Source organism: Citrus sinensis, chromosome 3 (assembly GCF_022201045.2).
Source record: "Citrus sinensis cultivar Valencia sweet orange chromosome 3, DVS_A1.0, whole genome shotgun sequence".
Lineage (NCBI taxonomy): Eukaryota > Viridiplantae > Streptophyta > Magnoliopsida > Sapindales > Rutaceae > Citrus > Citrus sinensis.
The window spans coordinates 13,310,902-13,337,312 of record NC_068558.1 but is presented as its reverse complement, the minus strand read 5'-3'; the positions used below and the strand labels follow the sequence as shown (position 1 = coordinate 13,337,312).

General features: G+C 34.4%; 2 protein-coding genes across 6 annotated transcripts; one reads left to right on the top strand and one right to left on the bottom strand.

The window, feature by feature from the left end:
• Positions 1–1,028: 1,028 nt before the first annotated feature.
• LOC102626198 (uncharacterized) lies at positions 1,029–15,160 on the bottom strand. 4 transcript variants are annotated; one of them, XM_025098222.2, is made up of 12 exons: positions 15,021–15,160; positions 14,366–14,786; positions 13,395–13,511; positions 12,700–12,768; positions 12,494–12,576; positions 9,453–9,907; positions 8,121–8,296; positions 7,115–7,200; positions 6,074–6,207; positions 4,219–4,521; positions 3,658–3,858; positions 1,029–1,574 (listed from the first exon to the last, which is right to left on the bottom strand). In XM_025098222.2, exons 2-11 carry the CDS (start codon positions 14,759–14,761, stop codon positions 3,674–3,676), a joined length of 2,004 nt encoding a protein of 667 aa, XP_024953990.2. In that variant the 5' UTR covers positions 14,762–14,786; positions 15,021–15,160; the 3' UTR covers positions 1,029–1,574; positions 3,658–3,673. The 4 variants fall into 4 exon arrangements, with proteins under 4 accessions (XP_024953990.2, XP_024953988.2, XP_024953989.2 ...); XM_025098220.2 differs by having other exon boundaries at positions 14,366–14,796; positions 15,021–15,157; XM_025098221.2 differs by having other exon boundaries at positions 1,029–1,528; positions 14,366–14,796; positions 15,021–15,157.
• A 313-nt stretch (positions 15,161–15,473) lies between these two features.
• Positions 15,474–25,753, top strand: LOC102625911 (uncharacterized). 2 transcript variants are annotated; one of them, XM_006477778.4, is made up of 5 exons: positions 15,474–15,614; positions 16,756–17,655; positions 18,078–18,278; positions 23,846–24,041; positions 25,132–25,753. In XM_006477778.4, the coding sequence occupies exons 1-5, from the start codon at positions 15,540–15,542 to the stop codon at positions 25,359–25,361; spliced, it is 1,602 nt and encodes a 533-aa protein (XP_006477841.2). In that variant the 5' UTR covers positions 15,474–15,539; the 3' UTR covers positions 25,362–25,753. The 2 variants fall into 2 exon arrangements, with proteins under 2 accessions (XP_006477841.2, XP_052294616.1); XM_052438656.1 differs by lacking the exon at positions 18,078–18,278.
• The last annotated feature ends 658 nt before the right edge of the window (positions 25,754–26,411 follow it).

Genomic DNA, 26,411 nt, shown 5'->3' with positions numbered 1-26,411 from the left:
TCATAAAAATCATCAATAACAACAAAGTCACTGAAATGGTCACTGCAATCTGAAAGGTGTAAAAATTCAGAAGCATAATTATCATTGTCTTTGTTTGGTTAATATGCATGGGTAGTTGAATGAGTTGATGTTTGGCTAATTTTTGGGTTAACTATTGGAGTAGGCAATGGGGTTTGGTCATAGGCTAGGTATGTGTCATTAAAGTCATTGCCAAAGTCTTCTATAGGTGTTTAGAGGATGATTTTATTGAAGATTAACTTCCTTTGGTGGTCTAATTTTCTCAAAAAGCTCGTGTAGTTAATATATTGACTGTTGTTGTCATAGGCGGCTGTTGTAGGATTTCTATTGATATAGATGTTAATGTGCAAATGTACACAACAAGTAATATACTAATGAGTATTCATATCGTCTCCACAGGGATTGGTGTTATCATATTTACTATAGCAATCTTAACAATGCAATTTTATTCTAAATTAAAATAAGACAATTAATAAAATTAATAAACTAATTAAACTAAAAATGCAATAAAAAAATTTCTCACGTCAAACACAATCATGTAACGATGGGAATAGAGCAGTTGAGTGATTAAACTCACTTAATGGTGTTGACTGTTCCTCTACTTAAAATCATGTTGCTACAGCATCTACTACAACACTGAGTAGAATCCCTTATGCATCCTCAGCTATTGCATATTGAATATCTTATATCTAAATACAACTTAACAGTGACTAATTGTTATGTTAACATTAGATATAACATTATGCGATCTAGGTTCTACTTACCCTACAAGATGAATTTCTGTTTAGTTCTTCACTAATTTTAGATCAAACATTACTCTATTCAAATTTTCTCAATTTGGGAAACTCAATTTAAAACCAAGTATTGTCTTAATTTAATCCACTAAGTCAGACATTTTTATGCTATTTTTTAACTAATTTTCACTAAATGGGTGGTTAGTCGAAATAGGGAATTGAAATAAGTAAAATTAAGACAAAATGTTAAAGCAAATATAGAGCAAGACACGTATATCAGTCAAACATCCATTAAGATTGCTTATCACTCAACCATAATAGAATTCAGTTCATGATTTGCGATAGAACAGTAAATAAAATTATTTTAACCATCAAATACATTCTCATAAATAAATAGAAAACAAGATAAAGAGTTGAAGTTCGTTTAATCTTGCGATCTCTCTTTCTTATTATATGTGAATCCTCTATTGCAGCCCTCAAATCTCTCTTAATTTCTGTTTTCTCTTTGTTTTTCTATGTTTTTTCATCCTTGAGTGACGACTCTCTCTTTTTCTTTTCATGTGTACTCTTTTTGTAATTTAGAATTAGGGCAACCGAAAGTATGTAGCGCGTATCCTTCATTTTTGAAAACTTTATATCGCAATCTTTTAGTTATTGCGCGTAAAATCCAGTCTTTCATCGCTCCAGGATTGCTACAGCAACAGTTACAACATCTTCATTGTTTCAGACTTATTTCAATTCCTTTGCAGCCAAGATATTTTGTCATCTTTGCAAGCCTGTTGCAGCAGCATTTCTTCTTTAAAACTTGAGTTTTTCGGTCACCTACAATTATGCACATAATCTAAGTATAAAATAATCTAAAACAAATCTAAGTACAAAGTAATCTAAAACAAACTCAATTTATTAAAAATAAATTAAAATGAATGTTCATACTAAATGTAACTAAAATAGAATAAAAACACATCATTTACTCTCTACGTAATATTGATTTAAATCTAAAAGTGTCATGATAACTATCATTTCATAGAGTTATCAGTAGTTAAACATCATGTGTTGTCAATAGTTTAAGATCAGCTGCGACTTCAGCTCCAGTTTTATATATAGGATCAGATTCAGGCGATTACAGAACGACAGGTTCAAGTTCAGGTTCTATGGTAGGGGTATGTGTCTTGCCTTTTCCTCTCTTAGAACACAATTAATGTTTCTGCCACTCTTCTTTGCAGGTGCTAGTGCAGATAGTTGTGGTACTTCTATGGTAATAATCTGAATGTCATCATCAAGTAATCTCTTTCTACCATATTCATCAAATTTAGTGGTAGCAACTCCATTAGAAGTCAATTTATGTGTGCTTCTTCTTATTAAACCACTGTCACACCTGATGTACTTCACTGTCATTCTCTATTGCCTTTTTTTTTTTTTTTCATTCCAAAGAAATGTAATCTCAATAACAAACCTCTTAAGAGACTAGCTGTTTCTCTCATTATAACAAACAAGAAAAAAAAACAATAAATTTTGTGAACAAGTTATAGATGTACATGTAAAATTATACCCACAAAACAAGCATATACAACCTCATTAAGCAAAAATCATCCATTACAAATGTTACAGTTATTAAATAGTACGCATAATGAAACAAAACAAATGTTAAACAACAACCCACCCACTTAAATTTCATAATAATCACCTATACAGTCATAACCAATAGCAATAACTTATAACGCTCATAAAAACCCACACAAAGAATAGATATCCTAGTTTGAATAGATATCATAGTTTGCTTAATGTTAATTTCAGTGTTTAATAAATTTTACTTAATGTTATATACATTCAATTATTTATATTTTCATAGTAATTTAGTAATAAAATTTACCAAAAATATAAGATAGTTTTTAAATTTAAAATTTTTTAAATTTAAAGTATTTTTATTTTTTAAAAATAAATTTTACTAAACGTTATATTTTTTAAAATAAATTTTACTAAACATTTGACTGATTCTCTTTACGGTTATTATTTTTATAGCACAACTAATAAAAATTATTTTAAAAACTATAGTATTACCAAATTGACTCTAATGTAACAATTAAATTTTGAATAATATTACGGGAAATCTTGTATGTCATTACTCTTATGAATAAAGCTCCCCATTTGCTTGTTAAGGGGCAGGATATGAAATAGAGTGACCTTTTTTTGTTCTTTTAAGGTTTATTTAGATGGGTTAAATTTATTTAATTAGATAATTTTCATAAATTTCCATTTGAAATTTACTAAAGAAAGAGGGGTATGTCCTGATCTGTATAAAATGAGCAAAGCTACAAATATAAAAAATAAAATTTCATAAACAGAACAGGTGGGTATTTTGTGGTTAATTAATTTCGCCAAATTTTAGTTAAAAATTAAGAGATGCAATTTCAAAAATTCAATTTATGCAAAAATGGTCCCACTGACAATTTCGTTTTCACGAACGGAATTCTAGAAATTTGATTTATCCAAGCGTATGGAGGACGGACCCCTTTAAGAAAGTGAAAACCACCAGCGAATCAAGTTCATCCTCAATATTTCTGATGATTTTTTTTTATTTCAATTTTTCATTTATCCATAAATTACATAATCATCACTCATTTTTCAGATACTTGTAATCTCATAAGTTTGTTATCTTTTTCCTTAATAGGAAAACAATAATTGCGATACTCAAAGAATATCAGGATATGCTAAATCGACAAGATCAATTAATTCTTAATAATTGTACATACCCTTAGCAAACTCTAAAACCTTATTTTGAAGCAAAATATTCAAAAGAGAACTACCATTGTTTTGGTTAAACTTAGATTAATTAACTTTGATAATTTATGCTTAATTAAGTGAAATAAATTAACGTTCACAAAAGATAATGAGCGTGTTTACTCACCAAAACTGGAAGAACATCATTTATTTCTTGATAGATGATCTGATAGCCTAATGGAATTCTGCATGTGCATTCGCAAGAACATGAATAAATCTCTGTCATTTTCGTCCTGTAGGCTTGTGTAAGCCTTGACAACGTAATGGAACTCTTGTCCGTACATATGCGATGCACATGCCGCCTTATAAGTTAGCAACTGTAAATCTCCTGTTGCAAAGCAAGAATTATAGAAGAGCAGCTCAATTCATCTGGCTCAAAGAAAGGCAAATTGAAGAAAACTGAATTGACATGTAAATATCTAATGACGTGCTTTCATCATTTGAAATGCATTGATGTAAAACCGAACATTGTGAATTTATGCCTAAAACTAAACACAATCCGACCAAGTTAGCTGGGTTAACCAAGTTAGTTAAGTTCTTGCTGTCTCATACAAGGCCAAAAAGCTCAGTCATTCAATAAGTACATGCAAGTGCGAGAAATGTTAATACTATTTAATGAAAAACATAAAAATAACTCAAGACTAGATGAGAAACAATTTTATCGCATGTTGCATGTGGGATCAGTTACCTGTCGCAATGTCTGAAGCAAGCACTTTCTTGCTGAAGTGACGATTTAACCACCATCTGCAGCGAAACATCCAATTCTTCCCTTGTTTACCCTCAGTCAATATTTTAGGGATCCTGTTATAACGAACAGTGAATCCTTGCTTCTTTTCACCATTTCCATTGAGACATACTGACATTCGGTCCTCCTCATACTGAGAAATCTTAAGGAAACATAAAGCAAACTCTCTCCATGTATTGTGGTCTGCAAATGTAGCATCTAAATGCAAACCTATCATTTCCAATAGTGAATCCGCACTGTAGTCCCCTGCAAAAATGTCATTGGAATAGTCAGCAGCACAGCAGAGTATATACGTGTATCATAATACGTTAAATTATTTCTAGATCTGCTCCTGTTAGAAGTCAAAGCTTTCGTAATAGACCAACCAAGACAAACTGATATATCTCAAAGTATCATCAAGAAATGAGAGAAATTTATTAATTTACCAACTACCAATAATGTCTAGTTGCAATCTGATAAGGGCCTGAAAAAGGCTAGAAATTTAGACAGGGGGATGGTAAAATAATTTTGGTAGCAATATTGTGGTTCCATTTGGCATTGTGGCGTTGTGGGTTGACATGAAATGGAAGAACTAGCTGTTAAGTAAAAGTAAAGATTATTTGGTAAATGTAGCTTTTAATGAGGGTAAATATTGTAATTTATGAAATAATTAATATTATAATAATCTATTTGTTATACAACAAAATTTATACCAAGTCAAAATCTTTACAAATAAAATAAATAAAATTAAAATTATTAAAATGTAAAAACTCCACCATTGGCCAAGCAATATCACGAACTACCACTGACTACCATAATTCGCTGCCACCCACCTATCAGTCCATTGAAGTCGTTATTGGTATCGCTGGAAATTTGGAATCCAAGTAGTCCAATCTACAAAATGATGCAAATCTCCTAGATAACTGAGCTCTCGTTCAGTCGAAAATGTGAATTAAAGTTTCAGCAATCAAAATAACTCATATCAAACGGCAGGGAGTAGAGAAGCACCACACCACCATTCTCTTTAGTTGCTGCTGATCTACCAAAAAGTAATGGTCATGTGTCACCATGCACTGACATCAAATGATGACTGAAACTTTAATCCTCATTCTCTGACAAAGCAGAGCTCAATCATCAGCGATATTGAATGGTTCAATAGAGTGGGCCACAAGCTTACAAGGATTCCAATGGTACTGACTATGACTTCAATGGACACCTATGCTCAGAACGAGGAGCAGATGACAGTGGTTAGCGGCCGTTTGTGGCAGCCAATGGCAACCCTTATTGGTTTTGATTTTTATCTTGTAAGATTTATTTTCAAGAATTAATAGATACAATGATGGTATAAATAAATGTAATAGTTTTGATAAATTAGTAAAGGTAATTTAGATTTTACATCAAACAACTGATCTGAACACCCAACAGCACATCTAGACCACCATATGAACTTTAGCATTTCCTCTATGCATGCTCATGCATGCTAATTTGTAAGGTTTAGAAATAAAGTGTACTCAGTTCAGCAATTTTAGCATCTAGATTTGCTAGTAAAGGTTCAGAATATACAACATCTACTTGTGCCCCTGTTTTCATTAGAATACCCATATGCTTCATAACACACCACATTCCTATCAGCAAACAAATGGAGCTGTTGAAAAACAAGTCTTCCAACATAAAATAAAAATTATATTTTCTTTGCCCACACTCCATCCTATGCAAAATATAACATATGCAAATAAATACATACTATCAAACAAAAGGCAAAAGGATGATAGATGATTTCTTATCCAAATCATAAGCAAGCATGTCTCTAAATACCGACCATTTTGATGCATGCTGATAAGCCTAGCCAACGTGTGGTAACATGTGGGATCCTTCTTCAATATACCCTCAAAACAGGTTGAAAGCATACCATAGTTGTCACGATCAAAACAATCCAAAAGACTAGCCCTCAATCTGCACAAAGTATGCATAGTTTAAAATAACCAGAGGTTGAAGCACCAAGAATATGACAAAGCAAAGATTACAAACATAACTCTAGCAACAGGATTGCCTAACATTTGGAACAAACAGCGATCTTTTAAGAAAAGAAAAATGTTGGACGACGACATACCTTACAGACTGCAATCATCTATAATATTCAGTCTGTAAGGTATGTCATCGTCCAACATTTTTCTTTTCTTATAAGATTGCTGTTTGTCATTTTTGTAAATTAATATAACCCTATGCAAAATTTATATTAATCCTTATCAAGGAAAGCAGCAACACATATTCTTATGCAACTTTTGATTTGTTCTTTTTCTCTCTAAAATATATGTTTTTTAAAAACAAATCCACAATATCTAAGGCACTATGATTTTGCAATAAAACTAGGATCAATCATCATCTTATTTGATGATTCAACATAATATCTCAGGCACTATTAAAAAATTCAAGTTCCAATTTTAGTGGAATATAATGTATCTAAGACGGTCACATAGAAATCAGTGGCAAATTATGGATTTTGTTACAGCAAAAATTGTAGACAAACGGTTATATTTCGCAATCACGAGGCTACAGAAAAAAGTGTAGGCAGCCATAACTCTGCCAACAGGGGAGATCCAACTATTCTTAGCATTTGTGAAGCTTGAACTGTACTTTTCTATAGTATATTCCATATTATTCAATTTCATTCACCAACTTTATTACTCTGACTCTTAATTTTCTTTCTGTATAACGAAGAACTGTTCTATGATATATAGATAAAAAGTGAAATACATTATCTTCTTAATTAGCACATATAACTGTAGCTCCTATAGATTCACACAAATTTCAGTTTCCTGCATCCTGGGAATAAGATGAAAAACTTAGCAAGAAGGTGTACCTAATAGGGATTTCTGTCAGTGACTTACTGCAGAAATTGTCAAGAACTTTCAGGGCCTCATCAACACGACCTCCAACCAGCAACAACTGGCACAAAATCGAATGAGAAAATGTCCAAAGGAAAGAAAAGAAAAAGAAAAAAAAGAGAGAATAGAATTTTTCTTCATCATTAATTTCATTTTCAATGCAATTTACAGATGTAATTTAGCTTCATCCATGAATTCAAACGTAACATATTGACTCTGGACAGCTTATTCTGGCCTTCTATTAAAAATACCAACATTACCAATAGAGCTCCTAGCCTGAGTGAGGCTATACAATAACATGTGAAATTTCAAATTAGTATCCATTTTTGCAAGTTGAAGCACTGGATGGTTTAACAAAATCAACATCTTACTTTCAGCAGCAGCAGCAGCATTTATAAGTTTTCTTTCCAATATTGAGAAGGAACTAACCATTCACTGATACAAAACAGGTGTTCCTGAGTCAAAAATGCAATTGCATTGAAACCAAAACCTTCAATTACAATGATTGTGACATAAGTGCGTAATCTTTTGGATACTGTGTGTTCAATTATATTAATAACTAAAAAATCAGAGATATTTCCTTACGTAAGGTACTTTTTTTTTTTTTTTTGATAAGTTAATAAGGCTCTTAATTTGGCTATCACCCCTTCTTAAAATTCAACCAGATTGGATTCAGACTAAAGATTTTGATCCAAGCTGTTGATTGCTGCACTATCATTATTCTGATACGAGCTCCAATGATCAAAGGTGCTTAATGCAAAAAGAAGTTGAATAATGAAAAAGTGCAATGTCATGCCAGCTCAGACGAGCCATACGGTACAAGCTGGTAGTCAAAAAATGCTTACAAAATGAAAATCCCAGCTAGGTAGCTCTAAGGTACAACCTGACCTCTTGGTTGAATCTAAGTCCCTTAGTTGCCAAATATTTTCTTTACTGTATCAATAGAGGCAAGTATTGCAACTTGTGGAAAGCCTAGTTTACCTGAATGAAAGGAAGCAAGGCTGCTGATACTGGAGGTGTGGAGTAAAGAGCAAGCTGTAAACACTCCATCGCCTTCTTATAATCGTTGTCACCGAGCAAGTTTTTTTCCTTGAAGTTCTCATAATCCTCCTTGGATTTTGGCAATCGTATTGGCAATAACCATGAATCCATTCCCTCTTCAATAAAACAGAAGCAACTTCAATATGAATTATATAGGGTCATAAACTAATAGCAGGATAACCAAAAAACTAGTAATTACTAAAATTTAAGGGCTTAACAAATTCAGAAGGAGAAACAAAAGTAGCATGCACTTATTATAACTATCAATCCATGCAAAAGACAGAAACTATTGAATGTAAGGAAGTTCTTAAGCCCATTCAAGGATCAGAGATGAAAAGCGCATGGCAAAAATTATCACATTTGAGACTTAAATCACAAACTCCTGAATTTCACAATTACATCAACGGGAAGAAAGATTTAGAGCACTAGACCATTTAGTAAAAGGAACGAGAAAAATAATAGGAATGGGAAAAGCTGGAGACCCACTTCATATTGTTGGAAAAATGACTAAAAAGGAAAACAACAACTACAAAAGACTTGAAGACAAGGGATAAATAGAGATTAATTTTTCCGTTCTTCAACTTAAAAATTTCATCTCATAATCAATGTTAGGACATATGCAGGCCACACAGTTTGATGTCAACACAATGTGAACTTAAATGATAACCATCATATACTAAATCAAAAAATGAGATAAAGTTTCACGAGAAAGCCTCCATAAAGCAATGTCCAATCACCTGCTTATAGTAAGAAAATTTCAGAAATGTCATTAAGATACCAGTCAATGTCTCACAAAAGGTCTTTGAAAAGGAAGCTACAAACTGTTAGAGCTTAAGTACAATTGTTAGGCCCTTAACAATCAACTTAAGCTTTTAGGTCAAGAGGCGACTTATTTTTAAAATAAAAGAATACAAAAATAATCATAATATCTTCCCTCTAGAACTTTACTTAATTAAATCTACATGATTGATCAACTGATAGTCAATCTTGCACCTAATGCTCTTCTGAAAAATAATAATCGAGATCAAATCCTCATAACAGAATCAAAGTAAGCGGCTTTTACTATTTAAAAACGGTTGTAGGGTTAGCAGCAAGACATATAAGATTTGTGTGCAGTGACACAATTGACTATCCTCTTTTCAAACACATATGGTTAGACACAAACTAGAGAATTTCTAGTAATCCTCTCAAAAAAGAATACCAGAAAACAGAGACTCCAACATAGAAAGATATTATATTAAGCAAATCAAGCTAAGGGAATTCATGACTTACCAAGAGCAAAGACAACGGAAGCAAAATTCATAGGATCATCATCATTTGAGAAAGGGGCCTCATTTTCAGCAGAGTTCATATAAAAGTTTTGTGGCTTGATGTTTTGTGTGGGATTTTCTCTCTTTAAGTTAACTTGATCCTCCATGGTAACCTCCTTGCACAGATTGTTATTGATCTCCATAGATACTGTTTTCCCAATCATGACAGAGGTGTTTGAATCATCTCGGAAGGGAGTTTCAGTTTCATGACTATAAACTGTATCATGAACCTCTGAGTTGCCGCCATTGTGGTTGAATCTCTTTCCTGAAAAATCAGATTGCATAGGGGAGTAATCCTGGTCTGAGTTTTTCCACTGCAATTTTCTTGGGATTTTGGAACACCATTTCTCATAGAATGTCAAAGCTGTGAGTATGTTTGACATTGGATGGCTCTCAAAGTGACGATTTTGCTTAAGTCTGACAAAAGCACAGGCACAATTACAATTTACATGTAGCACCTCAATATGCTCTATTTTTATTTACTTAAAGAAAAAAGAGTAGATATAATCATATGAACAGAATTTGTAACTGTGAAAGGCAACAGTACACTAACAATGCAATCAAAAACCAAAAATGTTGTGAGATTTTGTCCCAACTAATATAGCAATTTTAGTCTCCAATATTCCTGAACATGACAAAAGAGCGTATAATGTACATATACTATATAGAGAAGATGTGCAAATTTTCAAAGCATTAAAAATAGCAACAATGTATAATAATATTATAAACCCCACAAATAGAGAAAAACATCACCAACACTTATCAGTACTTGTAGTAAGCTTTGATCACGAACAAGATAGCAAACAGATTAGTTGAAGCTAATTTTGAACCAATTAATTGAAGCTAATTTCAAACCAAAGTGACTGTCAAGGATTAGCACAAAAAATTAATTAAATCTTAGCATAGGTATAAACCTACTGGATATTTAGGTGTCCATGCAGGAGGCAATAGAAGTGTTGATTTCAGGCTTTACATGTAGTTGTAAAGAAAAAGAAAAAAAAACTAACAAATCAGTACAACAGTATACAAGAACATTGGAGAAATATATCAAACAGAGAAGCCATACCCAAAATCTGCGAGAAAGGGAAGCATTTAATCTGCATGAATTAGTCAAATTCTAGGATGGATGGCAAGGACTAATCTGCACATGGGTCCAATCCAAGCTTTGCAATAAGAAAATAACATCCAGAAAAAATTGAGTTGCGCATTTTCGTTTAGATGCGTATTATGCACTATGATTAATCAACACCACAGAAGTGGTCTTCAAACTCTTAGATGGAAGTGAAAATTTGACACTGCTCCTTAAAATAAATCCAAAAGGAGATCCTGTACACTTTTGTTGGGGGCTCTAGTTTGCATCATTTTCCATTACCCAGTGTAAATATAAAGCTTAAAGTGCCATGAGACGAAATGAAAAAGTCACTTTCTAAGGGAACTCTCAAGGAACTTACAGTCACGATACAGTCTACAGTATCAGAATACCAAGTCTAAGAAAACAATAATGCCACATTGGTCTCTTGTATTAAGAAATAAATTAATATTTCAGACAACACTACATAATTTTTATAACTTCACTAAAACAATGGCGCCACCCAATTAAATTATGGATTTCATTTCATAACTCTAATGAGCCATATCCTGCAAATATCAGTTGGCGCTCGTAAATCTGCATATTCATGAAAGCAATGCCATTTGCCAAGTAAGAGAAGATTTAAAAGAAAATACGATGCCATAAAGAAAAAAGTAAAGAAAAGGAGGCCACAAAGAAAAAAATAATACTTAAGCAGTTCGAAAATCTGAAAGCAGCTCACAATATTGCAAGTTAAATTCAAAGGAACTTTCCTAAAATGATTACAAATTTGTAAGTTATGGATCAGAAGCTGCAACTTCACAACTGAGAAACCAAACCATAACAGCAAGTATTCCTTAATTTTTCACCTACCAGTCAAAATTCGACTGATACAGTTGAATACACAGAAAAATTAGCATTGGCAACTAGTCTCAAGGGGCCTAATACCAAGAACCTTAAGAAAAAGTCTTAACTCTGGCAAGATGCCAAGCCTGAAACTCAATTAAATCACCAACTGAGAGGCTGCCCAAGTATTGTTTACAACCATAATGCCAGCTGTATCTTGTGTGCAACATATTATAGGCATTAAGGTAATCCATTTAGCCTAAAAACCCACCAGACGGACTTAGCGAGTTCCTGTATACTGAGGAGCTTTAACTGGAAGTTTCTAGCTTCAAAACATTACCAATCACAACACAAAAATTAGTAGCCGCTCAAAACAACTATAAGTGTCACTAAATTGCTTTGAGCAGCTGGTAACCATCAAGTATCATCATAACACATCAAAGCAACACAATTTCATTGAGCCAATCACTGAAATTTGAGAACCCACCTAAACCCCTGAGAAATCCTCAAGGGATCACCAAGTACAATTTTGAGAACAAACAGTCATCCACAACTCTTAGCTTTGCATGTCAAGGAGAACAAGATATGTTTGAAAGATTTTTAGAAATTTCTCTGCTGTGTAACACAGAAATTTCAGAAGATATATGGAATGCACACAGACATCTAAAACATTTATATCAACCTACCAACCAAGTTTCGAAATAGTTTTCTTACTAATTTAGAAGATAACATTAAGGCTGAAGATTAAATACCAAAAAAAAATGATAAATGTGCTAAAGCTATGGAAATCATAGACTGAAGGCCACCTAAGTATGAAATTGCAACAGGAAGAACTCTACAAGTAAATCCAATACAGATTGTCATACAAACAAGCATTTTAAGACATTTCTGACTACAGTTAAAGAGTCCAGAACAGCATTCCATAAGGCCATCTAAAAACTTCTTCCTTTTACATAATGGAAAACCCAGGACAGCATTCCATCTTGAAGAAATATGTAGGTACTAAAAGTTTCTACAAGAGGCTTAATACCATGCAATTAGTTTATATAGCCAGACAATTAATATACACAGCAGAACACAGACTGTACCTCATAGCAGCCAAATTTGCTTCTTCAATATCACCTTGTTTGAGATATAACAAAATGGACTCCAAAGAAAGCACAAATTTTTCCTGCTTGGCATGCGAATCAATGTACACAAAGAAATATTACTGCAGGTCAAATGTTTAAACATAGAACCAACAAGACACTCCACACTCCCTTATTGCTTAAGTCAAGAAGCAGAAAAACTATACCAGCTTGAAACTAGTTGGCAGTGTGTATCGGTTTTTTTTGTGGTTTCTTAATTCACGTTTCTTTGTCTCCTATCAAAAGAAAAAAAGTCAACATTGTGTATCAGCAATTTAATTAGTTGAACACATATGTTAATTGTTCCAACACATAATAATCAAAACCATTTAAAGGTCATAAGAGTATAAGCATAACAAAGTGCTGAAGTCAAATTCCTTTCTGTATGTCTACTGTCCATTAGTTTCGCTAAAATACAATTTAAGTTTGCCTTTCCTTTTCTTTTAGTTAGCAATTTTCCCATACTATCTTAATCTATTATTTGGTAAAGGGGATTTAAATTTTTGAACACTGAGAAATGGCAGCATAGTACCAATGTGCGCATCAATTGACGAAAAAACTAGAGCAAGGAGCAATGCAATGAATGTATAGCAGCAAACACAAGCCGTTCTATTATCAAAATTTCTCATTTATAATTAAATAAAAAGGGCAACAGTGAACCAATTATTCTTTATAAGCTAAACAAGTAATATTCAAGAGTGGGTGCTAGTTGGTTCAACTGGAAAAATTTATTGTGGTGGTACAAGAGGTTAGGTTCGAATCCTGCTCACATGGGTGGGGAGGGAGTTGGTAGTATCATTATGTGTGTGTGTGTGTGTGTGTGCGTGCGTGCGTGCAAGAACAAAAAAAGAATAAAAAATACCACCAGCGGTGATTCTTTCATGGATCCAACTCTTTTCGTCCAAATGTCATAGATACGCTTGATCCTTGTAGGGTTGATGTCATCACTTTCCACATGATTATGCAGCTCCATTGAAGCCTATTATGCTAATATATAAATCAATAAGTTTCCATATTCAAAATCCAGATATTAAAATATAGTTTGAAGGCTATATGAATAAAAATATTGCATGTGGGTACTTAATCAAGCCTAAAAATATCAAAATCTGCTGACAATTCAACAGTAATTTTGAGCAAGGGAAAATGACATCAGAGTAAACAAGAATTGTCTTTCATGAATGCTATTTGCAACACATGATAAATTCATGAGATAAAGAATTTTATATACTGATTGGAAGTGGTTCTGCCAGTCTTTCCTACTAAATCCCTTTACCCTAGTTTGCTTAAGTTATTCAGCTACGAAATCACCAATAGCAAGCTCACAAAACAAATCAGTGATCGTCCCGGCACCGGGGGGGGGACTATTTGATTGGAACTACTTACAAACAGAAAATAGACCAATAAAATGTTCTATTTCAAAAGACTCAACAGTAAAACCTAAAAGTCAAGAATCTAAAATTAAATACTGATAAGACAAGATTACTGTAAGCAGACTAAATTCAGGCAGCCTACCATATTTGTAACTTTTAACATATAGAATTATCTACATACAAGCCCCTAGGGGTGTGGCCAAGTAGTTTTCAAGCAGCTTTATTTGATTGTCCATCCAAATTGATATCTTCGGGGATGTAAGAAAAGAAAAAAAAAAAAAGCTTTGGCCACCCCCTTTACCTTTAGGGAAAAAAAAGAGAAAAATTATCTACATATAAATTTAAGTCAGACCATTTTACGTAACCATCATATGCATAACTCCCAAATTCAAATCAGCAAGTAGAATAATAAAATAAAAGAATACCAAAAAAGCCATACAATCATGAAAATTAGCATTTATACCGTATACTTGAGCCGATTCGCCACAGGACATTTCTCCGCACTTGTCCCTTTCAACAACACACTGAGCACACCACTTGCATCCACCCAATTGTGCTGTCTCACAAGTTTGCGCAAAAGGTAATGCAACCGATTGCGATTTTCCCAACGCAGGATCTTTGAGCCGGGTCCGTATCTTAGTAGGTGTGAAGGCTTAGTCAAGGATAACATGAATCTTTTATATATCTTCTTTTGTTTTTGAATAGGATCCTCTTTTTTAGCAACATCTTCATAATTCATACAGGAGGGTTCTGACATTTTGATTTCTTCGCCGCCATCTTCAGTTTTAACTTTGTGATATTCTGACAATTCGACTTCCACATTATCATCGTTATGCCCTAATGTGCAATCTTTCCTCATTTCAACCTCAATACTGGACCAAATCCTGAATATAACTGTCAAATTATATTATAAGAATTTCAACTCAGATAAGTAACAAAAATTAACAAACAATTGATCAGTTTTGACTTTCGAGCTACCCATAACCCCATATAGAGTTCTAACTGAAATTACAACAAGAGACAAAGCGAATATATTATTAAAAGCACAAACTAATTGCTTTTTAGTTAACAATCATTTTACAATACGGCAATAATTTAATTTCATAATCAAAAAATACCATGAAGGACTTGGCGCGGCTGGCTGTGGACGTTGGCGGGGAGAGTGACTCGTGAGAGTTGAGAGAAAAGTAGAGGGCTGCAGTTTTTTTGGTTATATAGCTCGAGTTTTTTTTTTTTTTTGAGTTGAAAAAATAAAAATTTGAAATATCATCCGGTGGAAAAACCCGAGCGGATTATCTCGGATACTTGACCCGCATGACCCAATCACATACGGTCGGATACTAAATTTAAAAAAACATTTTTAGAACATTAAATTCCAAACAGAGTTCAAAACGGCAAGGGACTCGAAACGTATCCTCGTACTGTTGTTTGTTGGTCTTCTGTCTCTCCTCTGGACTTTCGACAAGAAGTAATCATATCTTTTGCCCTGCACTTCTGTTTTGGCCTTTTGACTCATCTGTTATGTTGTTATCTCCAACGATAAGAATTCTAAACGGCGGTCACTAATTGTCGTTTCATTAAAAATTCTCAAAGAAATTCAAAAAAAAAAAGTGGGGAAAAAAAAAGCGCTTTTGTCAATGGAGGAGGAAGGATACGTACGTTACCCTAAAATCGAACTCGATTACTGCCACCCGGACTTCTTCTCTAAACCGGTGATTTTCCTTTTCTTTTCTTTTTTTGTTTTTTGAAATTTCTTTATTTTTCTGCTTGGTTCCTGAGAAAAAATGAAAGAAAATATAAAAGAAAATGCTTGGTATTTTAGCTAACTAAATAATATATGTTTATCAGCAATTAAAAGTAATAAGAAGATTAAACTTTATTGAATTTAATTTGAATGCCTTTATGTTGTGTTTATTTGCTGGAGTGGGAGTGAGGAGTGTGGATTCCTCCCACTCCAGCGTTTACTTACTTAAAATAGAGAGGGATTGGAGTCCCACCCTGTGGGCCTCACTCATTTTTAGAGTGAGGAGTGGGAGTCCTTTTTTTTATTTTATTTTATGTTTTATAATTAATAAAATAAAATAAATAATATTATATTTATTTAAATAATAATATTATATTTAACTAAATAATAATTTACATTGATTCTAAGTTAAAATTATTTTAAAATAATATTATTATATTAATAGAGAATTAATAAATATAATATTATTATATTTATTTTAAAAATAATAGTACTATATTTATTTAATATTAATAATAATAAATAATTTATTCTAAGAAAATATTAATTTTGTACTAAATAATATTATATTATTATTTTATATAATAATAAATTTAATATAATTATATTAAATAAAATAAAATAACATTTCATTTTATATTAAAATTACAATTAATAATTTATTGTTCATAATTAAGAATATTAATAATTATAATAAATTTACAAATATAATAAAATAAATATTATTCATTAAATATATTTTTTATTAGTTTTGTAATTAAAAACTATAATTCTTTAAATAAGGATAAAATTATAATTTGAAACTATTTACTCCCAATTTAAGACAAAGTAACCACATAAATTGGATTCTGATCTCCATTCCAGTGTAAGTAAACAACCTACTCCCACTTCCACTCCATACTCCCAATCCTAGAATTCCCACTCCCCAGAATTCTCAATCCAATCCAAAAAGTAAACGCTACCTTAGTATTCTGGTAACTGGGTTACTGATTTATTTATTAAAGCACATTTTTCTTTTTCACCATAAGGTAATTAATTGTCACATGGTTTTTACAGCGGATAAAAAATTTGTTTTGAGTATCTTCAGAGTTGGTTTATATTTTATGTAGGTTGAGGAACGCAGAGAAACTAAGCTGATGCAAACTAGTGATTTTCGCCAAGAAGGAAATATGCAGCAGAGAGAATTTGGAAGTGAAGCACCTCGAGGCACTAAGGAGGGCAATGAGGATCAAAATATTTTGGGCGTTTGCAGTCAGAAAAAGGGTAAAGTTTTCTATTACGATACACCTCTTTCTGAAGAAACTGGAGCTTGGATTCCTGTCTCAGTTCCACCTATGTCAGAAGGTGAGCAAGAAGAATGGAGTATAGGTCTTGTTGTTGATGGGGGATGCTTCCCCGATGGAGACCGGGGTTGGAATCAGTTTAATGGAGGAAGTAAGGAGATGACAATGTGGGATGTGGCTAGTGAGATATTAGTTGCAGCTCGAGGGAAAGTAAATGCTATTGCTTCGGGTGATGTCAATAGATGTAGAATCTCTTGGGTATCGTACCTTCTTCTTGAGGATGCTTGGAAAGAGATGGCTCAAACTCTTAAAGAAGCTAATTTTGGTAACGTCAGGGAGCTTCTGGAAGCAGAGCCACCGAAATGGTTGCCTGATAGTGCCGCTGCTGCTTGCATGTTGTGTAATGTACGGTTCCATCCTATCATGTGCTCTAGGCACCACTGCCGTTTCTGTGGAGGGATATTTTGTAATGAATGCTCTAAGGGTAGGAGTTTGTTGCCAACAAAGTTCCATACTGGGAACCCACAACGAGTGTGTGATGTATGCTGTGTGCGGCTAGAGTCTATCCAATCTCATTTGATGGAAAAAGTTAGTCGTGCTGCTCAGGTGTCTGCCCAAGATCTGACTGACCTGAGTACTCTGAGGTCGTGGCTTAACTTTCCATGGGGCCAATCCATGGAATATGAGATTTACAAGGCAGCAAACACAATACGGGGTTATAATAAGGTATTGATTCTGTGTTTTGAGTATTTTGGAAGTTCAACCCTATTGACCCATTGATACACTTGATTTATTAGACAGTTTTTTCAAAATATTGATAAGACTAGCACATACAAGTAATGAATTACTTTTTCAAAAATGTCTGGCTATTTTGAGTTAAAATTGCGAAGCCTGTTGTTTGAGCAGACTCAAAATAAAGCTAATTGACTCAGATGGGTGCTTTTGAGCCTGGAAGGAGTTGCAAATTTGCAATGGCCATGCTCATCTTTGTCAACCAGTGGCTTAATATGGGTTCCTGCCTTTCTAACATGTCTATCCCTCGTCAACAGTAGACTATGAAAATGTAAAACATATTAATGAAGTACTCAACTACTTTTTCGGTAGAGCCTGTAAATTTGTCTTTTGTAACATAGTTTAGCATTGGTCAGGTTGGTTCTCTGAAACCTGAGAAGTCCATACCAAATGCTATTTTAAAACGAGCAAAGGGCCTTGCTGTCCTTACTGTTGCAAAGGTTGGGGTGATGGTGACCTACAATGTTGGAACAGGGCTAGTTATTGCTCGTAGAGAAGATGGATCTTGGTCTCCACCATCAGCCATTTCATCCTTTGGTATTGGCTGGGGAGCTCAGGTAAACTAACTTTATTTCATTTTGTCCATATAAGTTTTCTAGTAGGTCAGAGGGTATTTTGGGGATATCATTAGCTGCTTAATGCACTCCCCTTATCTATTTCTCTTAAATTGTGTGGAAAAGAAAATAGCTTTTTCATTTTGTCCTAGGTGGTAAACCAATACTTAATTGATTTACTTAGTTACTACACATTATTGTTTACAAAATTGAATTTATTGTTTTAACGTTTCCAAACCATGCATCTTCACTTTTTGGCTTTCAGTGCTAGAGTGCAGGCATGCTTCTCTCTGTAATTGCTTTCACAGTTGGTAGATTTAAATCGATCTTTGAATTTTGAATTGGTGAATAACTTGTATTTCTATTTATCTGATCAGAATACAATAGTACAAATATATAGCTTTACAATGAACTAATTTAGGAAACTATCCTAGCTAATTGAGGAAAGTATCCTAGCTAATTGACAACTATACACGCAGCTATTCTAGGAAACTAGATCAATTCTAATAACTCTATTTTTGGTACAATTTCCTCTTGTTTGAATTAATATCTTGCAACACTCCCCCTCAAGCTGGCTTGTAGATGTCTTCCATAGCTAGCTTGCTGACTAGTAGTTCAAAATGTCCCTTGTGTAATCCTTTGGTGAGTATGTCTGCTATCTGTTGTGCGGTTGGTACATAGGGAACACATATTACCCCACTTTCAATTTTCTCCTTGATGTAATGCTTATCAACCTCAATATGCTTAGTTCTATCATGTAGAACTGGATTGTGGGCAATAGAGATGGCAGCCTTGTTATCACAGTAAATCTTTATGGGAAGAGACACTGGAATCTTTAAATCTGAAAATAGTCTCTTTATCCATATTGCCTCGCAAATTCCATGTGCGAGTGAGTTGAATTCTGCCTCAGCACTACTCCGAGCCACAACGCTTTGTTTTTTGCTCCGCCATGTAACGAGATTTCCCCCAATAAAGGTGCAGTAGCTTGAAGTTGATCGCCTGTCAGTTGAGCTACCAGCCCAATCTGCATCTGTATAGACTTCAATTTGAAGGTTGTCCCGTTTCCGGAACATAAGACCCTTTCTAGGGGTTCCCTTTAGATATCTTAGTATCCTATAGGCTGCATCAAAGTGTTCCTGTCCTGGTGAGTGCATGAACTGACTTACCATGCTTACAGCGAAAGCTATATCAGGACGCATATGTGACAAGTAGATCAATTTCCCTACTAGTCTCTGAAATTTCTCCCTATCAATCACATCTTCAGCTTTAGCAGGATTAAGTTTTAAGTTGACTTCAATGGGAGTCTCAGCAGCCTTACAACCCAGAAAACCTGTCTCTTTGAGAAGATCAAGAATGTATTTTCTTTGGTTTACAAAGATACCTTCCTTCGATCTTGCAAATTCCATACCAAGGAAGTATTTTAGCACACCCAAGTCCTTGATCTCAAAATCTCGTGCCATTTTCTCCCTAAGATCTGCCAACTCTTTAGGATCATCACCTGTTAGAATTATATCATCCACATAGACAATTAGTATTGATATCTTACCACTCTCTGAGTGTTTATAGAACATTGTATGATCAGCTTGGCTTTGATTGTAGCCATAACTCTTCACAGCCCTTCCAAAACGTTCAAACCACGCCCTTGGAGATTGTTTAAGGCCATATAGGGATTTTTTAAGTCTGCAGACTTTGTTTTGACCGAACACCTTCTCAAATCCTGGTGGTGGACTCATAAACACTTCCTCTTCTAAATTCCCGTTCAAAAAGGCATTCTTGATATCTAACTGGTGTAATGGCCAGTTATAATTTGCTGCTAAGGATAATAGTACCCGAATGGAATTTATTTTGGCGACAGGGGCAAAGGTTTCTTGGTAATCAACCCCATGTGTTTGAGTAAACCCCTTAGCCACGAGTCTGGCTTTAAATCTCTCTATACTTCCATCCGCCTTGCACTTCACTGTAAACACCCATTTGCACCCAACTGTTTTTTTATCCATGGGTAGGTTAACAACTTCCCATGTCCCACTTTTCCTCAGAGCATTCATCTCTTTCCATCACCGCTGATTTCCAATCAGAATCATTAAGTGCTTCTTTAATGTTTCTTGGCACATGCAGGTTAGAGATTTTAGATATAAAGGCATTGTGTTTTTTCGAGAGTTTACCATAGGATAGATATTTGGACATAGGATGAGAAGTGCAAGAGCGTTTTCCTTTTCTGATTGCTATTGGAACATCATAGTTATTAGAATTGTCATCAAGCATAGGATTGACAGTAGGTTCAGATATTTCACCAGGATTAGGAACAAGATTATGTGAGGAAGTTTCTAGAGTACCTGTATTTCTTTCAGATTCTTCACTCAGGGTGTCTAGTTGGCCTTGTGCTAAAGGAATAGTAGGTCTCTTACTCCTTGTATGGTTCCTCCTTGAATAAGTAAGAAGCTCTTTGTCTTGTTCCTTGAGAACAGAAGGTAGTATTTCTGCCCCTGTCACAGTCTCAGCAGTGTTTGGCAAAATAGTCTTGGCATCACTAGTTTCAAAAACAACATTAAGAATAGCAATTTTCTTTTCATTAGAAAACTCATTTTGAGGTATAGGTTTAGTAATGCAATCTAGGGTTTTAGGCAGGGGATTGGAAATATCATCCCAAAAATTTTCTTCTTCTCTTATTTTCTCCCCCTGAAGAGAAATTTTTTGAAAAAAAGGTTGATTTTCCAGAAAAGTGATATCCATAGAAACAACAGTTTTCCTAGTTTTTGGATTAAAACACTTATATCCTTTCTTATTTGGTGCATAACCAATAAAAATACATTTTTCAGCCCTTGGATCGAGTTTAGACCAGTTTTTATTAGGTATATGAACATAAGCTGTACATCCAAAAATTTTCAGAGGAAGATTAGAGTGAATTCGTGATTCTGGAAAATATTTTTTAAAACAGTCAAGTGGTGTAATGTAGTTTAGAACGCGGGTGGGCATCCTATTAATTAGATAGGATGCAGTTAAAACCGCTTTGCCCCAAAGATATTGAGGAACATTCATAGAAAACATAATAGCACGAGAAACTTCAAGTAAATGTTTATTTTTACGCTCAGCAATACTATTTTGCTGAGGTGTATCAACACAAGTAGTTTGATGGTGAATACCTTTTTCTGCAAAAAAAGTTCTAAGATTTTGCTTAAAATATTCAGTTCCATTATTGGTATGAATAATTCCAATTTTAGTTGAAAGTGGTTTTCAATCATCAAGTAAAATATTTCAAATAAGTTCTGAACCTCAGATTTTTCCTTCATTAAATAAACCCAGCATAGGCGAGTATGATCATCAATAAAAGTCACAAACCATTTTTTCCCTGAAGAAGTATTAATTTTTGAAGGACCCCAAATATCACTATGGATTAAATAAAAAGGCTTTGAGGCTTGATAAGGCCTTAAAGGATAGATAGTTCTATGACTTTTTGATAAAATGCAGTTTTCACAATGGAATTCAGAACAATTCAAACCTTTAAATAAACTAGGACATAATTTTTTAAGATAAGGAAAACTAGGATGCCCTAGCCTATAGTGCCAAAGCATAATTTGATCCTTAACTTGAGTAGAACTAATACTACTAAAGCCTTGAGCTTCTTTATTCTTAGATTCTTCATCTTCAAAATAGTAGAGACCATCTATCAATTTAGCACTGCCAATCATCTTCCCCGAGTTCTGTTCCTGAAAGACACAGTGGTATTTGGAAAAAATAACACGACAGTTAGAGTCTCTAGATAATTTACTAACTGATAGCAGATTACAGGTAAGTTTAGGAACATGGAGAACATTTTTAAGAGAGATGGTTTTAGATAGATTTATCAAACCATTGCCAGCTATAGGGGAATATGAACCATCTGCTATACGAACTTTTTTATGACCAGAACAAGGGGTGTAAGTATGAAATAAATGAGAAAAACTTGTCATGTGATCAGAGGCTCCTGTATCTATAATCCAAGGAGTATGAGAAATAGGTAAATGACAAGAGAGAGCATTTAATTTACTACCTGCTTGAGCAATGGCAGCATTAGGTGTACTTAATGATCCTGAGTTAGATTTCAGCACCTTCAGAAGGTGATCCATCTGCTCTTTGTTAAAGGGGACAGACTCGGCCTCATGTGCAGCAGGAGTACGAGTGAATCTGCCTTCATGAGAACCCTTCCAATTTGCTGGTTTTCCGTGGATCTTCCAGCAAGTCTCTCGTGTATGCCGTGGCTTATTGCAGTGATCACACCAAACGCGAGACTTTTCATCAGGTTTCTTTGTAGCAGTTCGGCCAGCATTAATACTAGCAGCAAGGGCTGAGTTTTCAATAGTGTTAACGAGATTCCTTTTTCCAAGCATAACAAGACGCCGACTCTCCTCACGGCGTACCTCAGAAAACACTTCTCCAATAGAGGGAAGCGGCTGCCTCCCAATAATCCTGCCTCTAACTTCATCAAACTCCACGTTAAGACCAATGAGAAATTTGAAAATACGGTTATCCTCCACTGTTTTCTTAAAGTGTTTACAATCTTCAGAAGATTTCCACTCATAATCATTAAATAGGTCTAAATCTTGCCAAAGTCGTTTCAAGGAATTAAAATACTTAGTGACAGTATCCTCACCTTGGCGGATTTCTCCGAGTTTCAGAGTTAACTCATATGCTTGAGATTGATTTCCCAAGTCAGAATACATTTGGTTAATGTTGTCCCAAAGCTCCTTGGCCGTGTGATAACACATATAGTTGGAGCTTATGTCCTCCTCCATAGAGTTCACCAACCCAGTCATTACCATCGATTTCTCAGCACCCCATGTTGGATAGGTTGCATCATCAGCCGCAGGCTCCTTTGTTTCTCCAGTCAAATACCCGATCTTGCCTCGACCACGGATATACATGCGCACAGATTGAGACCAACGCAGGAAATTTTCTCCATTCAGTTTAATGGTAGTGATCTGAATGGAGTGAGATTCCGTGGTTGAAGCCTGGGTTTTAGGCTGCGCAGCAGTAGGTGTTGGCAGGCTTGTAGAAGCATTCTGGGTATGTTGAAGGGTGTTTGTAGACTCAGAAACAACGTCGGACATGATGAAGAGGTAGGACTGATTTTAGGGTAGAAAAGAAAGTAGGAGAACGGCTAGGTTTTCTGCAGGTAAGAGAAAGGGCAGAAGAGCAATAGGGTTTCCAGGAATTAAATGAATTCCTGCTCTGATACCATATTGGTGAATAACTTGTATTTCTATTTATCTGATCAGAATACAATAGTACAAATATATAGCTTTACAATGAACTAATTTAGGAAACTATCCTAGCTAATTGACAACTATACACGCAGCTATTTTAGGAAACTAGATCAATTCTAATAACTCTATTTTTGGTACAATTTCCTCTGGTTTGAATTAATATCTTGCAACAATGTAGAATTGCTGAAATTTCTAGTTTCACCCTTTTCTACCTCCGGTCTGTAGTCGTTAAGTAAAGACATACTTTTAGATCCATATAGAGAACTTTTGGATTTTCATTCTTTATTTTATGCATGCTTTGAAACTCAATTCTTTCTTAATATCAAACAGGCTGGAGGTGAATTCACCGATTTCATAATTGTTTTAAGAACCAAAAGTGCTGTCAAAACATTTTGTGGAAACATGCACTTCTCCTTTGGGGCTGGCTTGAGTGCTGCGGCTGGCATTGTTGGACGGGCTGCTGAAGTTGATGTTCGTGCTGGCGTTGGGGGTTATGCTGCTTGCTATACTTACAGCTGCAGTAAAGGTGAGATTCTCTTCCCTAACAATCTTAGGAATATTCAGTCAAATCAGTCCATAGTGGTTTTGTTTACTCGAGTCCTTGTAAATTAGACAAGCTCGTTTTTTCTGTTCACACATCAACAGAGCAAGTGTCCTTTTTCTATTTGTATAACTTTTTGAATGTATTTAGCAGTCATTCGATTTGTGGTGAGATTTTCCAGTTTTTGAGACCTCAAGTCATATATCCTAGCACAAAATGCTTTTACTGTACTTTGAACAGTTATATAGTGATTTAATTCAGTGATATCCATGTGTGTGTGTGTGTGTGTGTGTGTGTGTGTCTATATGTACTCAAAACTTACTGCTCACCATGTACAATGTTGAGTAAATCATTTTTTAGATCTGGGTGAGGTGTGGGGAGTGTGGATATGCCGCTTTTGCCACATATGTTAGTGAAGTTATCATATTTTTACCGTACTACACATAAATGTTAGCTTTTTCAATATATTTGTGATACCTCTATATATTGCCTTGACTTTGACTTATAGGTTTCCAGAAATGCTCTATCATCTTAACTAGATTATCTGAGGATGGATAGACTGTGTGAGGGAGACTGGTATAGTGTTGGATGTTTGTCCACATTGTCTTTATTCTTCCTGATCTTTGGTTCATGAAATGAGTCCTTTATAGTTGAAGTTTTAGTTAAACTACTATGATTTTTTTCTTTTTTGCCTCTTTTTTGGGATAGGGTTAAACTACTATGATTTGGAGATATAATTTTCTCACAATCATTGTCCAGATGAATCTTGATTTAAGTTGAGCATAATTAACCAAGAGGTTCAAACCACTGGCAACAAGGTGGAGAGGAGTCATACCTAGATTTATGTTTAAACCCTTAAATTTCCGGGAGCACTTGGTATCTCTGACTGCAACCACTACTTGGTTTGTTATGCTCAGGATTTTTATTTTCATCCAGATGATACTATAAACATGCTGTTGACAGCATGTAGTCCAAGCTTAATTGAATCTTTCATCAGTTGGTTGTATGCTTCAACTGATGCAGCATGTCTCTATAGTTGTGTTGAACGTTGCTGACATTTTGATCATCCATGCAGGTGCATTTGTTGGTTGCTCACTTGAAGGGAGTATTGTCGCTACTCGGGCAGAAGAAAATTCTAGGTTCTATGGTAATCCATCTATATGTGCATCTGCTATTCTTCTCGGGTCATTGCCTAGACCTCCCGCCGCTGCCATTCTGTATCATGCTCTCTCAGACCTATTTGAAAAGGTTGAGCGCTGCTCACTACATTTTGGGTTGAACAAATATTCGACAGTTCTTTCCTGAAAGTATAGCTGATGAAATTGTGGCGTGGACCCATGAAATCTTATCCTGCTCTTATCTTTGTGATTTCGTTATCTGCGTCCTTGTTTACATGATCAAACCAAGAAATTGCCAAATTGGTTTCCCATTAGTTGTACAGCGTAGATGAGGCAGAAGAAAATGGTACACAACTTGGTGGAGACTGCTAGCATGTGTAAATTTGCATGGTCTAGCAACTCTAATTTCATTGCTCAAGTACATAATACTTTCTGTGGTGATTGTTTTACTCCACATTTTATTTTACAGTTTATATGGCTGGTATTTTCTGTGGGTGGTATTTAGTATTGAAGTGTTGAAAAAAATTGTAATTATGAAATAAAAGTCCATAGTATGTAATAAATATGATTTTTAAGTGATTTTTTTTTTAAAAAAAGTAAAAATTTTGTAATTTTTTTACTGTATAAATATTTGATTAAATCAACTTAATTTTGAAGTTGCAACAGTTTGTATTTTATTAAATATTTTAATATTACAATTTAAAAGTTACAGGTGTGAACCTCAAAACTAAACAAGACAAGTCTGTTTCTCTCCTAAAAAATTCGAACAACATTATTATTAGGATTCAATTCTCTTATCAATGTACATAAAACTCAAAATTATTTTGTAGAAACTTATTAATCATTAGAAATGTTCATATTGGGGACTAGGCATGATAAATAATTGATTCAAAGCAATAATTTACAGCATTTGCAGATGTTTTGCCATAACTTGACCAACATCAAATATTAATTAAAAAGAAAGTGGTTTTATGCTGTCAATATCTCAAGAGGACGATTCAATGGCCATAGCCATTCTACAGAGACCCACCATGTGCTCATGATGAACAATTTGAATCCAATATGCAATAATTATTATTTATGCAAAGTTAGTACTTCGGACCACTTACCCATTTGTTTGATATTGAGCACAGAATATCTGTGTCTCTGCTGCAAAATATCATGTCACCTTTAATTTGTCCACTTTTGTTACCCTTGTTTTTTTAATTTTTATTTTTTAAATATGTTTGTTTGCAAG

Bases quoted from the DNA above. Each gene is read 5' to 3' on its own strand.
- LOC102626198 (XM_025098222.2), bottom strand. From the start codon at position 14,761: ATGAGGAAAGATTGCACATTAGGGCATAACGATGATAATGTGGAAGTC. The intron at 12,769-13,394 runs GTATTTTTTATT...TTCTTTTGATAG, and splicing joins TGAAAGAATCACCGCTGGTG to GAGACAAAGAAACGTGAATT. The intron at 3,859-4,218 runs GTAACTGATCCC...GCTTTGCAACAG, and splicing joins TGCTTCAGACATTGCGACAG to GAGATTTACAGTTGCTAACT.
- LOC102625911 (XM_006477778.4), top strand. From the start codon at position 15,540: ATGGAGGAGGAAGGATACGTACGTTACCCTAAAATCGAACTCGATTAC. The intron at 17,656-18,077 runs GTATTGATTCTG...AGCATTGGTCAG, and splicing joins CAATACGGGGTTATAATAAG to GTTGGTTCTCTGAAACCTGA. The intron at 18,279-23,845 runs GTAAACTAACTT...AATATCAAACAG, and splicing joins GTATTGGCTGGGGAGCTCAG to GCTGGAGGTGAATTCACCGA.